The sequence below is a fragment of the Leucopleurus acutus genome, assembly GCF_964270905.1.
Source record: "Leucopleurus acutus genome assembly, chromosome: 8".
Classification (NCBI taxonomy): domain Eukaryota; kingdom Metazoa; phylum Chordata; class Mammalia; order Artiodactyla; family Delphinidae; genus Leucopleurus; species Leucopleurus acutus.
Window position 1 is genome coordinate 1585078 of NC_139151.1, and position 15487 is coordinate 1600564.

Consider the following 15487-nt stretch of genomic DNA (forward strand, 5'->3'; position numbering starts at 1 on the left):
TGCTGTAACTGGCCCCCCAGCCCAGAGCAGACTCTGCAGGAGGTCGGAGGAGGGGGCCAGCGCTGGCTCTTCAGAAGACCATAAAAATCAGGCCTGAAAACACAAGAGAAGGCAGTGCTATTGGTCTAATTCACAGCCAGTCGTCAGCTGAGGGCCCTGACGGTGCCCTGGGGTGATGGATGCAGCGGAAGGCTTCCCACCTGTGACAGGTGACACCGACCCACCGCACAGGGAACTCGGCCTGGGAGCCTTTTGGCTCAGGGACCGCTGGTTCTGGCTTTACATGCCTGGGAAAAGCAGATCTTGCCCTGGAAGAAACAGTTCGCACCTTTCCCGGCTCATTAAAGCTAATTTTGCAAATTCCGAATATCTCACGTGAACCTTCTAATGGGTTTTATCTGGCTTTGGTTACTGTGCTTTTTGTAAGAACTAGCTTGCTTCACTAACAGACCTCTTTCCAACGGAAGACTTTTGTTAGCTTGGAAGCGCTGAGCCTTCCTCTCCAAAGGTGAACTTTCTGGCTCTCTCCTTAGACAACAGCCGTCTACGCCGCAGTCTACACCGCAGCCTCCCCGTGCGTTCGAAGGCAGGCAGAGGCGTGGAAGAAGCAGCCAGCGCTGTCTCCTCCCCGGGCGGGGAGGGGCACGGCCTTGGCCACACCTCATCGTGATGCCCTGTGCATACAGCAGTCACTCAATAAATAGGGACTGGACCCAGGGGGTGTGGGTGGGGGACCCTGAGGTTTGGGGAATGAAGTGGCGAAGCTCAAGGGGGATGTTTCCCGTGCGCCCTACAAAGTGGACAGGTTTGTCACGGACGGGAAATGACTGGAAAAGACGAAACCGTGCTCACAACTGCGGAAGCATGAAATGTTCACGAACTCAAGGGCTAGAGCCCTTAATAAAGGCAAGAACTCAGTATCCATCTTACGGCACCAAGAAGGGCACAGATCCGGAAGAGGAAAGTTCAGAATAGGTTTCAAATTTAAAAACCTGAAGATCACACCTTAAAATGACTTTCCATGATTTGGGAGATTTTTAAAGTGGCATCTTGTAATAGAAAAAGAGAGCAAGAAAACGTAAACCTGAAGTAAACATTCTCTGGTCAGAAATATAACAAATATTATTTCAAGTAAAATACAGTTTTAAATTGTTCTTAATTCTTTGTAGTTTGGATTCTGCGTTCCTGACAATGCTTCCTTCTCCGCTAGTAGAAAAAAACCTGTAGAGCTGACTCACAGCCACAAGTCGGCCTTCTCCCCGCTCAAGGCCAGCCCAGGCCAGGAGGTGTCTCTGCAACAGACACTGAGCTTGTCACTGATGCCCGAAAGAGACCCCAGCAGCGTGAGTTGAGAATGTCATTAATCTAAGGTGAAGGTGTTGCTAAGGACCCTGTTCCCACACATGAGGCAGGGAGCAGGTGACCAGCCAGGACTCCATCCAACGTGCAAAAACTCCCTGAAACGCTGAGCAGCAACTGCAGATAGTTTTTAGGAGGTGTTTCCACTCTGTGTTAAGGTAGGGGAAACTGGGAAGTGGGGGTAGCTCCACATTCCCACTCAGGCGGGAGTCGTGACCCAAGCTGGGCACTGCGCGTCTCTGGGCCTCTCACAGCAGAGGGTTTCCACTGCAGAGACCCTGCCACCCGGGTCACCCGGAATCACCTGGAGTCGTCTCTGGGTGTCACAGCTGGGGGTGCTAGTAGTGGCACTGAGAGGCCAGGGGTGCTGCTAAACATCCACAACACACAGGGCAGCGCCCCCATAACAAAGGATCAACAGGCCCAAAATGTCAACAGCGCCAAGCTTGAGAAACCCTGTCTCACAGTCTCTTTCGGCTCCAAAATTCTATAACCTACATGTCTGTTGAGTTGAGGGGTAAATACTACTTCTCTGGGTATAAAGCTAACAAAGAGGACTGGAGGACTTGCTGAGACCAAGTGTAAACCAGGGTGAACGCAGGCCTCCTGTAACCAGACAGGTGGTGAGAAATCAGGCCTGTAAGACGGTTCCCTCCTCCACAGAAGTCCGACACCAACACCCCTCGTAGGAAGAGGGAATGGCTTTAAGTATCTTATCTCGCGGGTCTGGAAAGAGGCGGATCGCAGGACTCGGCTCTTCAGCTGACGCCCTGAACTGAGCAGGGACGTAACCCAGGAGAGCTGGGAGGCCAGACTCCATGCCTAATGCATGCTCTGTTTTAGCACTTTTTGGAAACTACACGCCCCTTGGGTCTAAACAGAGGCAGAGACTTGCTGAGTTCCTGAGGGCTTTCTTTCATTCTCTCCCCTACTTTCTCTGGACACGCCCGCAGCTGAGGGCGCCCACCATCACGTGGCACCCTGGTCCCAGGACACGGGATTCCTGTGGATACTGAGGCCTATGTACTCACGTGACATTTTCTTGTCCTGAACTCATCCATTCTTCATAGCTATTTATCTAAAAAGATGCTTATTTTTAATGTAAACACACTGATTTATATTGGCAGCTCCTCTACTTAAAGATATGCTGGAATTTCCACTGAAACTTTTTATTATTCAAAGTTTGCTAGTGCAGGCCTGAAAATGTCCCCAAGCAAAAGAGGCCTAATCTTTTCTACAAATATCACTGAACCACTTTTTAAATCCAAGAATGTCAGATAATTTCTTCTTCTTTACTCTTGAAACTTAAAACTGGATTTTTGTTTTTCTAAGAAAAAATCAGGACACCAATATGTACTTTAGATGAAATGTCTTTCCTACACAGAAAAAATAAATGTAAAAACTTGCTATCTCATCAAAATAAGGCATCAGGGAAGCTTTAATATGAGAAAGTTCCTCTAAATTAGGTTTGTAACCTAAACAATCAGAGGACTATATATAAAATAGATAACTCATAAGGACCTGCTGTATAGCACAGGGAGCTCTACTCAATACTGTGCAATGGCCTATATGAGAAAAGAATCTAAAAAAGAACGGATATATGTGTACGTATAACTGATTCACTTTGCTGTACAGCAGAAACTAACACAACATTGTTAATCAACTATACTCCAATAAAAATTTTTTAAAAAAAGAACCAGAGGACTAATAAAATCCTAGAACCCAAGGGGAATAAAGCCAAGAATGACACTGTTTACATCCGCATAGCATTTTATAATGTACAGGACCACTTTCACGTACAGTCTCACTTGATGCACCTAAGAGTCCTGTAAAGTGGGTATTTATCTATAGATAAAGAGAAGAGGGCTCGGATATCTTAGGAGACAATTACAGCCTCAAAACTTGAAAGTATCAGAGGCCAAGGTAGAAACCAGGTCTTCTGACTCTAAATTATTTAAAATAACAATTAAGAAACATACAGGGCTTCCCTGGTGGCGCAGTGGTTGAGAGTCCGCCTGCCGATGCAGGGGACACGGGTTCGTGCCCCGGTCCGGGGAGATCCCACATGCCGCGGAGCGGCTGGGCCCGTGAGCCATGGCCGCTGAGCCTGCGCGTCTGGAGCCTGTGCTCCGCAACGGGAGAGGCCACAGCAGTGAGAGGCCCGCGTACCACAAAAAAAAAAAAAGAAACATACAAATTAGGCACTGGTTTCTCATCTGTCCAGGTTGTAATTTGTTTGAATAGAAATACATGTCGGCCCCCATCTAAAATGGCTAGTGAACCCCCTGCCCCTTTCCCAAACCACAACTAAGAACAGACACTCACCTCCCTGTGCTGGGCCAGTGCAAGGCCACGAAGGCAGAGAGGAAGAAGAGAACTTCTCAGTCTTACCTGATTATAGCTAAGGCGTCTAAGTTCTGCAAATCTGAGGACACTGCTAAGACGAAACCTGGGGCCTGGGACGGGGCCTCCTTGTAATGGAGGAGTCCAAAAGCCTACACTTGATAAGGTTCATTTTCCATTTGCCTCTGATTAATTGAGGATTAAATGAATTGTAGTAAAGTAGTAATAGGAGTATTAGCAGCAGCATCAACAGTTAGTAGTGACAGTAAATCTCTAAAACCCAGCACTGAGAGCTTATTATACCAGGCCCTCTGCTAAGCACTTAATTATGTAATTAATTTTAATTTTACTATATCGATTAGTGTAATTTTTGTTAGCACTCATATAGATAACTTTGATAGGAACACTATATATAGTCACTGGTTTGCAAAACAATCCTACAAAGTTATATGTTTTTCTGCTTTTTTATAGGTAAGGAGATTGACCTGGACAAGTCCTACAGTGGAGCTGAGATTCAAACCTGGTGTAGCTTACGTTCTTCCTGATGAACAGGAATTCAGAAAGGAAGAGATCGCTACAGGCTAGAGACCTAAAAAAGCCTTTACAGAGAAGTGTGTTCAGCTGGATACCAGGGAATGAGTGGAACTGAACAGAAAGAGGGTGATCTGCACTGGGGTAGATGGGCCATGACAATAAAACAAATGGTGACACACAAGGGTGATTCAGGAGACAGTGATGGAACACTTCTACAGAGCCCAAGACCATGCTCCAAATCGCGTGATTTCCCCGACAAAACTGAATTGAGTGAATACACTCTTAGGGTCAATTTTCTCTTTATGACATAGCCATTACCTTGTAAAAGAAAAGGAAAAGGCTACGCTTCTCTAGAACCCAACTCCTCTACGGAGAGGGCTGGTGTGGACGGCAAAGTGCCTCGTCTCCGCCACCCGAAGCCCAAACCCGGCGATTCTCCCGTGAAGGCAGCGCCCCTCCTGGAGCCCAGGACTTGTACAGCCCAGTCCTGCGGGGCAGGGCAGGAGAGCCAAGACAGGACCCCCAGACTGGAGTCTCTGAGCGCCAGTTAAAGAGTCTTCCTCCAGGTTTTGTGAGGAGTAGCTTCAAAACTGGGAGCTGAGGGCTTCCCTGGTGGCGTAGTGGTTGAGAGTCCGCCTGCCGATGCAGGGGACGTGGGTTCGTGCCCCGGTCCGGGAAGATCCCACATGCCGTGGAGCGGCTGGGCTGAGCCTGCGCATCCGGAGCCTGTGCTCCGCAATGGGAGAGGCCACAACAGTGAGAGGCCCACGTACCGCAAAAAAAAAAAAAAAGAAAGAAAAGAGAAGAAAAAACTGGGAGCTGAAAGGCGCTGCTCGCACAAGGACAGAAACACCAAAGTCCTAACACATTTTATTTACTCTGCACATAGAAAACGTACCTGCCGAGAACAGCACAGAAAGCAAATGTGTTAGTGGAAGAGGGAAAAAACACGAAAACGCACTCGTCCCAGAGAAAGTCACCAGCCTGAGGATGCCCAGGGAGAGCAGCCCTCTGTGCTGCAAACCACATGTAGGGGGCAGGGGAGGGGGGTCAGCCACGGGGCCACCAGGAGGGTATTTGTTCTGGCTTCAGCAAGGGCCAGATCCCTCATCCAACATCACGAGACGTCCTTTAGACCTGTTCTCTCATCACCATTGCCTAGGGTAGAGACAGACAGACACAGACACGGACACCGAGGGAGATGGAAAGGCAGATCCAGCAGGGGTTTCTCTGTTTTTCCTGGGGCTTCACCCTGCACACCTCCTGGACCTGTGCTAACACGACAGAGCACTGCAGAATCGCAGAATTCAGCATCTCTGAAGCCACGTGCATACTTTGTTTTCCATTTAAATCAAAGTCTTCCCTCTGACCTACCCACAGAGTGAGCTAAACTGGAAATGTACGGAAATTACGACCAGATGCTTCACACGGACAGTCACCATCCATAACACAGCCTCACAGAAGTCAGGCTGGGACGGAGTTAAGGGAAAGAAGAAATAACAGAATAATAAAAGAACACACTTGTATACCAGTCCTGAGCTCTGCATGCAGTCAGCATCTACTTCAGAAGACACACACTCCAGGGACCCTGGGCCCTCGAGGAGGCCTCTCAACCTGAGGTCACAAATGATCTTCTGGGGGTTGTAACCCCCAAAATAGTATATAAAATTTCCACATATGTACATGAAAGTACTATTTGGAAAAAAGGGTCATAACTTCCATCATCTACACGGTGTTCCTGACATAAACTACTCCGCAGACGAAGGTCTGAAACACGACCTGGTGAATTAAAGACACAAACATTTGTTCTTACTGAACCACTGCTCTAGAGGTTCACGGCTAACGTTCTCTACCGGCAGTGGACTTAAAAGCAAGACCAAATACGGTCAGAGTGAAAACTCCATATCTGACACTAGATATCAAACAACAGATTACCAACCCAACCAAATAGTGGTCTATTTTTTTCTTCCTGGTAAACAAACACAGGAACTCTTAAAACACTAGATCCAGCAAGTAAGGTTGTAGCAGATTAAAAAAACAAACAAACACAAAACCTGAGCTTCTGAAAGATGTAATGTCCTAACCTCTTGGAGTAGAAGAGGGCTTCAAACCAAAGTTACCCGGCTCTAAAAACTTCCAAACTTTCAGAAGAGGAAGACATTTCTATGAACTGGGCTTTCAAAACCTTCAAATGAATTTTTAATTAACAAATAAAATAATTCAACGAATCAGTTAAAAATTCTCTGGTATTCCCATAAAACCACTTCTTTGGATCTGAAATTCACACTGTGAGTTATCTAACAGGGGAAAGAAATGTGAATGTGTTGGTGGTAGGGGAAGAGGAATGCTGCTTAAATTACTTTCAAGCGACTTGGATTAAAACCAATATTATTTCCCCAAGGTCCCCAAATGAATCACGTGCAAAGCTGGGAAGTGGGTCCAGAGTTCCTGACACCCACGTGTGCTCTCTCCTCCACCCAGAAAAGGATCTGAGAGGCAGCGGACAGCGGAGCCTGGGATGGGTGGTCCCTCTCACCTCACCCTGTAGGCATCTGAATCTGAAAACCCGGAGAGCTCTTCACCTGTCCTGTTACCAGCAGAGTGGGGAGCTGCTGTCCCAGACAACTGTATAGTGTAGGACAGCAGTAATTCTCCAAATTTTAAGTTGCTGCGTCTCAAATGATCAATGCTCATTACTCTTCAGATAAACCCACCCAAGGATGGGGATAACGGCTGTGCAGTTGGGTATATATACGTCTTTATAACAGGACAGCCCCATCCTGACAGCAGTGATGCTTACTTAGCAAGACTCATTCAACCCCTTCCCCCAACCCTATCAGACCTTCGTGGGCATATATGTGCTCTGAAAAAGCAGAGCCAATATTTTAATTTCATTTTATACTTGAAAAATGAAAACAAAAGCATTACCTTCAGAATATAAACTTTTAAAGGAAGGTGTGTGACCCTTAAGTTATATAGAAGGGGGCCTACGTTAGGTAAAGCCGAGGTTCTTGTTTCCAGCTCCAGCTGTGGGTTAGCTTCTCCAAAAGGCCTCGGCACTCCAACTTTGGAGAGCCCACGCAAGCAAACTGCAGTTTTTACTGCACCTCTGGGCTCTCGCGAAGGGGGCGATCTTTAACGCAGCAAGTAGAATAGCTGTAGGCTGAACCCAGAAAATAATAGGATGGGTGGGGCATGACCCTGAGGGTCATTAGGGAGACTGCGCCAATGGGCCAGCAGGAAGGCAGAGCTGAGCCTGAGACTTCCCAACCCTGCCAGGCCCTGAAAGCCATCTCAGATGACCATGTCTCTCACACAAAGCGTCCCCAGATCTGCACAGATTGCGATCAACCAAACGTCATTTACGAGTAAAGAAAAACAAGTCACTGCAAGTAAGAGTCATAAGAAACAACAAACATTAGATTTAGACCCCCAAGAACGTCAGATATTTGAAGTCTCACATGCAGAATATAAAACAGCTGTACAAAAAAAAAAAAAAAAAACAGCTGTACGTGAAATGTTTAAAAATAAAAAAGTAAGGGCTTCCCTGGTGGCGCAGTGGAGAACCCACCTGCCAATGCAGGGGACACGGGTTCGAGCCCTGGTCCAGGAAGATCCCTCATGCCGTGGAACAACTAAGCCCGTGCACCGCAACTACTGAGCCTGTGCTCTAGAGCCTGTGAGCCTCAACTACTGAAGCCCGCAAGCCACAACTACTGAAGCCTGCACGCCTAGAGCCCATGCTCCACAAGAGAAGCACCGCAATGAGAAGCCTGTGCACCACAACGAAAAGTAGCCCCCGCTCGCCACAACCAGAGAAAGCCTGTGCGAAGCAAAAAAGACCCAACGCAGCCAAAAATAAATAAATAAAATAATAAAATTTATTTTTAAAAAAATAAATAAATAAAATTAAAAAGGAGTGAAAATGAGCAGGCAAAAGAAACCAGATTATAAAAAGAATCAAGTAATCTTTTAGAAATGAATATAATGGGTTAAAAAAAAACTTCATACATTGGTTAAATAACAGATTAGACATGGCTGGCAAAAGAAACAATTGTAAAACAAAACTAAATAAATAACCCAGAACAGCACAAAGAAAGAAGAACATGAAATTACAACAGAAAGGTTAACAGTCTTGGAAGATGGAAGACTGAATATATCTAATCAGAGTTCCAAAAGGAAAGAGTTACGAAAATAGAAGCTGGGCAGTATTTGAACTCACACTACCTGAGAATTCTCCAGAAAGATATAAAGTCACAGATACACAAAGTATAACAAATTAACAAGTAGAATAATTAAAAAGAAATGCACCCTAGACACACATAGTAACATTTCAGAACGCCAAAGAGAAGACAAGATCTTTAAAGTGGCTGGAGAAAGACAGGCTGATGACGTGACGGCAGGTTTCACAACAGGAACGATGGAAACCAGAAAGCATCCGTGTAATGGAGCCCAGGCTCCAAGTCAAAATAACTGTCAACCTAAAATTACATACCCAATAAATCTATACTTCAAGAACAAGATGAAAATAAAGATATTTTTGGATATAAACAAAAAATGAATTCAACATCAATAGACCTACCCTAAAGGGAGTGACTGTGAACTATTCTAGAAGCTTCCTAACTGACCTACCCTCTCCCGCCATCTTGAATATAATATCAGTCCAACACATGTAAAATCATTTGATCAGATCACTTCCTGCTTCAAACTGCCACATGAATTTCTAGAACCTACATAATAAGGTCCATGACCATCTATCTGGCTCCTCAACTTACCAGCTGTGACCTGGGCCAGGTAACTAACCTGCCTGAGCCTCAGGTTCAGCACCTGCAACGTGAGCCCTATAGGGACTGACCGCTGACATGGGCTAAGACCCCCGTAACCTAGCGCTCTCCGCAGTGCCTGGCAGCTGTTACTAGTTATCATTATGATAACTCATTGGTCCCAAAATACAACATATGCATTCCCAATGCCACGCCTTTGCTCACGGTATTTCCTCCACTTCACTGGCCCCTAACACGTCCATTCCCCAAAAATCTGCACTAAGTCAACCAAATTACTGCCAAAAGTCCAGCTGCTTCTTGAAATTTTCCTCTACCAGGCCAGCCCAAAGTAAGTGCTCTCACTTCTAAACACGTAAAACATTTACCCAAAGCACTACTCTGTTCATTAACTACCTAAACTGTGTGATGTTTCTGGTCTGGGGAAGCGCTTATCTCAGCTGTCCCTGTTCTGCCTGTGGAAAGCTCTACTGCCATGAAAACGGAGATTTTTGCCTAATAATGATGGATTGGCTGATTGAGCTCCAGGGCCCTGGTAGAGACACTTTAGGGGAAAAACATGGCACCAAATTTTAAAAAAAAGAAAAAAGGAAAGAAAAGGCAGTTGTCTTAGGATGCGCTGCATTCCTTGTAATCCTCCAGACAGCTGCACTTCATTCTAAAGACGTCAAATATTTTCCTTAGAGAAAGACATCCCACGAGGAAGTCCTGGTGGGCAGGAAGAAGTGATAAGGGAACTTCAGCTGTCAGCTTACTTCAGGAAACATCTTTCAGAGTCTGTTTCCCAAGGAAGTCAATTTGGCCTGGTATTTGTATCACCCAAGACAAAGAAAACAGTCCCCCAGGAGCTGCCCGGCTGGCACGAACGAGGGGTCCAGTAAACACGGGCTGATGCCGAAAAGGCAGAGCAAAGCAGCTCCTCAGATGATTCCGTTTGTTTGTTCAAAAAAAGGAAGAGGCAGGTATTCTCATCAACCCTCTTTCAGTTTTCCAGCTAAGCACTTGCGGAGGATGCCACAGCTGGCTGCCCAACCCAAGAGCCAGGAACAGCAAATCTCTCAAATGGGTCACAAAGAATGTGTGATCAAACCCAACTTCAAGGCTGCCCGTCCTTCTTGCACTGCAGCTGACATTAATTCAGGAGCTAGTAAAAGCCACAATCACATGCTATCACTTTAAAAGAAAATCTTTACTAAGTGTCAAATTTAAAATTCCACTATTTTGTCTAGGAGGCCCCCAAAATGCAATTGTTTTCATTATATAAAAAAATCCTTATCAAAGAAAACCTGGGGGGAAAAAACCCAAAAGAATCAGTCAGAAAAACAAGAGAAAAGTAGAAAACAATCAGCCATAAGACCTGCTGGTCCAGTGGTTAGGACTCTGCGCTTCCACTGCAGGGGGCACAGGTTCGATCCCTGTTCGGGGAACTAAGATCCCACATGCTGCACAGCACAGCCAAAGTAAATAAATAATAATTTTTTTAAATCAGCCATAAGACCTGCTACTCAAAGACAGCACCTATCAACATTTTGGTTTACTATCTTCCAGATGTTTTTCCTCTAAGGAAAAGATGTTTTGTGTAATTGGAATCCTATGGTGTATGACTGTGTTACTTAAATGACTCCACAAGCATTTCCCCATGTTTTTCTTCTTCATAACCTCATGTAACTACATAGAGTAGATGAGAGAAAGAAGATGTTTAAAGTAAACCAAGTCAAGAAATGCCATTCTCGTTCTTCCACAAAAACTCCTGTTTTTACTGTAGTAAAAACCAAGAATTTCCGAAAGTTTCTGGGGTCACTGGAGATAAGATACATAAAAAAATGCTTGGACGCATAGGAAGTGTTTAAGAAATGTCAACTGACTTTCAAGTGACAAAGGCGATATTTACTATAGTCCCTGGAAAGATACAAAAGAAATTAAATTCAGCCTCTGTTCCCAATGGATTTTTAATAACACTGAGAAGATAAAATGCATTTACACCCAACAACTAAAGTGCAACATAATTCGGCATGCAATAATCCTGGCTCTTCAAGGGCTTGGGATGCCTTATCCCTTTCTGCACCCCTAGCATGAAGGACATATCACAGATACTCAGTAAATGTCTGTTGTACTGAACAGAACTACAAACTACAAGCTACGCTTCAGAGACAGTAAAGATCACTGTGAGCTGAGGTTAGGCTGGGCAAAGCAGACAACGTGAACATGGCAGAACTTGATTTGAGCAATATTTTGCAGAAAGAAAGCTGAACCATAGAAGCCTTGGGATGCTGTGAAAATGAAAGACGGCATAAGAAAAAAATGTTTGTATAGTCCTAATCTATTAACGAGTTAGATGTTTCTACACAAACAGCGTTGAAACCTCAGCTGTACATATTAACTACTCACGGGAAAAATTATATATATATATATAACACATAGTAGATATTACTTAAAAACAAAGAAAACACACCAACACAAAGTACTACAGCATTCCTAGACATCAGATACAAGGGCTAATTCTCAGGAAGCTTTGTGTGTGTCATGACATGTGGGAAAAGGCAGAAGATTAAGGCCTTAGATCTCCATATATAGAACCACAGTGGATACTGTCCTTACTAAACTAGGTGTAAAAGAATGTGCTTACCAAAACTTTCTTTCAGGAACCCTTTCGAGTCCACTGAAGCTATCTGCATGTACTGTGAGCATCCAGGGGGTAAACACAGGAGATGTGAAATCGGCTTCAGCCCTAACAGCATCACATTCACCACCTGATTATACACTTGTCTTAAAGAGAATCCAGTGTCATGACTAGGGTATCACTTAGCAGACTCCATACATCCTGACTTCATCCACACACAAATTTTCCTTTGTTTTACTCCACTTGTGCTTGTGAAAAAATGCAAAGAATTTATGGAGAAGGAATTTGCTAAGATTACATCGCTAACAGCTGCTGGCTGGATTGTACGAAATCGACAGCCTCTTCGGTCACATTATATGGCCATCTCAGAAAGTGGGCTATTCATACAAATCTGGTTTCTTTCAAAAGAATTGATTTAAGCCTGCCCCGCCAGGCTGCCTTAAGAGCAAGTTTCCCAGAGCTTGGGGTTGGGTGTGTGAACATTTTGTCTGTATGTACCGCTGCAATTACTTGTGATTAAGAATCTCTAATAGCTGCCCATTCAGTCTCCTCAGCCTGAAGCACTCAGAACAAATGCCTTCAACAGGCCCTTCAGGAATGAACAGCTGATCTGAAGCAGTGCAAGCTTCAGGGCAGGTGGTCCTTGTTTTTCTGAACACACACATGATAACGCTTATATCAGTCAGATATAATTAATTCAAAAGACTGAAAACAACACAAAATAGGTCATTTAAAAATGTTTCAGAGGTCCAAACATATGCAAATGGAAAATTTACAATTTTTTTCAAAAATTTCCTGGAAATTATGATTTTCAGATTTTGCTAAACTTTCACACACAAACTGTCTTACCCCAAGAATACACAAACTGTAACTGTTTTAACTCTAAATGAAGCACTTCTCTACGACATCAAAAGATTTGGAAACCCGACAATAATTACCACATAATCATTCAAAAAAGACATGTGGTATATAACATTTGCAAAGATGAATTGCACCTGTCACCAATTCAACAAAAGAATACTTTATCTACAAACCACGCAGCGTTGAACATTTAAAAATCTGGTTAAAATGATCCATAACAAGAACTCCATGTCAAACAGAATAGTACAAGTAACCAAAAAAATGGATTAACACAAATGGTTGATTTCCACATCTGAAACACATGGGATGTCACCCTGAGCAAGTTACTGGACCTCTCCGTACTTGTTTCTTAGTCCACAAAATGGGCAAAATGATACTAACAACCTTTTAGAGTTATCAATATTAAATTAATACATATTAAATTTTTATAACAGAGCCTGGCAAAGGGTAGCTAATAAAGAATGTTTGTATTATATCAGGAACCAGATTTTTTTTTAAATGCGAACACGCATAAATAATAGCAATTGAAAAGTGTAATCATGAAAATAAGAGACACAGCTGTGATGCCCTGTGACCGAATACAGTTTTCAAGATATTACTGTATATTTAGAGCATAAGCAAATAACAGAAAAGAGCTCCCTACTAAAAATGATAGCTACATCCCTTCAAAGTGTATTAATACACCCTACCACCTCTATTCTTTGTCATTAGTGCTATTTTGCAAAACTGTGATTATTCCTCCTGTGTTCTACAGGTGAATACCAGTCCTTAGCGTTAAGAAAGGCACACAAGTAGCCCCTCCGGGATACCAAAATGAGAAGTTAATGGGGACTTTCCTGGCGGTCGAGTGGTTAAAAAAAAATTAAATTAAAAAGAAACTTTTTTAAAATAAGTTAAGGGGATGTGAAGGCCTTTAGCATCCACTAGTTTTACTAACAAACCACCAACTTGAAACTCATTCCTGAACTAAACTGCCAAATGTTTCTGCGATAAAAACTGCAAACTCTCATGTGAACATATCTTCTCAATAGGGAGTTGTTCCAGTCTGTGAATAGGACACTGTCAGTGTGACCAACAAAGCCGGGAGGGGACATTCCTGACACCCCTGTCCCCTGGCTAGCCTTTGATCATTCATCTCTCCCAACCACACGTTTGTGGAAACCACTTTCAAGCACAGCATAGGGACAACATCTACTCCCTGAACTTCGCCCTCATCACAGAGCCCTGCTCCCCGGCTTCTGTCCGGACCCTCACTGTTCACGTCACCCCCGAGGACCACCCCACAATGAGCCTCCAACACAGGAGCCTTTGTTTTCCTAGTACGCCGCCCACCCCACCCCCAAACAGTCACTTGGGGCTTCGCTGTGTACACTCTGGCAAACATCACGGGATGACGATGGCAACTAAGCAGACCACAGACCGACCCGAGAACGGGGGGGAACTGCTGATGCCCCAGGCGAGGCTGGCGCGGCGCTCGGGACCCCGGGTCTGAGTGTCCCTTGCTCCTGGGGGCAGACTTCGGGCTCAGTGCTCTCTCTGGACTCTGCTCTGAGGACTACGTGGGACCGCGGTCTCGAGCGCCTAGCGCGCGCCCACGGCCCCCAGCGTGTGGTCTCGCCGTCCGGCTGCCCGGGGCCTCCAGCCGGGGGTTGGGGGTGTTGGGGGTGGGCTGGGGGGAGGAAGGACAGACCAACGCCCCGTCCGAGCCGCCCCCGGGCCACTCCAGGGCGGGCTGCAGGGCTGGGCGCCGGCGGGACAAAGGGGACCGGGAACGGGTCGGCTTTGTTCGAGGAGTGATGGAGCGCAGGGCCACGGGCCCCGGGTCGGACCCCGCACCCCGGGACGCCCTGCACCCAGACCCCCAGACCGCCAGGATTCCCCTACCTCTGGGACCCCCGACGCCCGCACCTCTTCCCCGGCCCGCACCCCCTACCCCGACCCGGGGCCCGCACCTCTGGGGCCCCCGCACCTTCGGGGCCGCTCCCCGCCCCTCCCGGACCCCGGGACCCCCACATCCCTGACCCCATACATGGACCGGACCCCCGCATCCCCGGGATTCCCCTCCCTGAACCCAGGACCCCCCGCACCGCCCACCCCCGGGCCCCCGCGCCCGCCCCCCACTCCGCCCGGACCCGTCCGGCCGCGCCCGGCGGAGGCCCGCGTACTCACCCCGCAGGAGCAGCAGCAGGGCGAGCGCGGGCCGCCGCCTCAGCGCCATGTCGAGAGCAGCTGAGGGGCCGAGGGCCCGCTCCCGGCGCAGGCGCCCTGCCCGCGGCCCTGCGCCCGCCCCGGTCACCATAGCGACCACGGCGGCGCGCCGTCGCCATGGTGCACGGGAAGCCTGAGACGAGTCTGGTTGCTATGGAGGCAGGGATGCTCCGGACCGGGATACCGGGGTCTCTTTCAAAGAATTTGGTGGAAGGAGGTGAAGGAGCGCGTTCAAGAGTGGGCGGGGTTAATTTCCACATCTATAAAATGAATCCGTCACTACAGATCCGGGAAGGAACGCTCCATTAAAATTTGAGAAATGAAGTGCTTCTTATTTTACAAATAAGGATGGAGCCCAGTTACTGTGGAAGCATTATTGCCTGCGCCTCTTTTGGGGCCCAGACTGTAAATGTGATGAGAGAGGAAAGCGCTGAAATCTGTATAAAACATAAGCAAGACGTGCATTATACAGTACATAAAAATGATGTATTTCTAAAATAAACATAATCCTTCGTTTCTGTGTTAGATCAAAAGCATGATGGTATACCAAACAGTTTGTTACGCAGAAAAGCAAGATAATTCTTTGCTCTGATTTCTGAATATTGGGAAATGTTAAGGTTAGGGAGGAAAAATGGAACAGAATCTTTTGAGGACCAACACACAAAATGAAGAGGATTAAACATACTGGAAATTGGACTCAAGGATGCAGGAGATCTTGATACATTTAATACTGTGGGAAATTCTTTTATTATTTATTTATTTGGCTGCGTGGGGTCTTAGT

General features: G+C 46.0%; 1 protein-coding gene across 1 annotated transcript in view; it reads right to left on the reverse strand.

The window, feature by feature from the left end:
• The window catches only part of JAM3 (junctional adhesion molecule 3), a gene marked incomplete at its 5' end in the record, with an annotated part of 58160 nt that extends 43363 nt beyond the window's left edge, over positions 1-14797 (reverse strand). Inside the window, one exon of the mRNA XM_082845061.1 lies at positions 14668-14797. Coding sequence (XP_082701187.1) covers positions 14668-14797 — 130 coding nt within the window. The remainder of the gene's footprint in view (positions 1-14667) is intronic.
• Between the last annotated feature and the right edge of the window lie 690 nt (positions 14798-15487).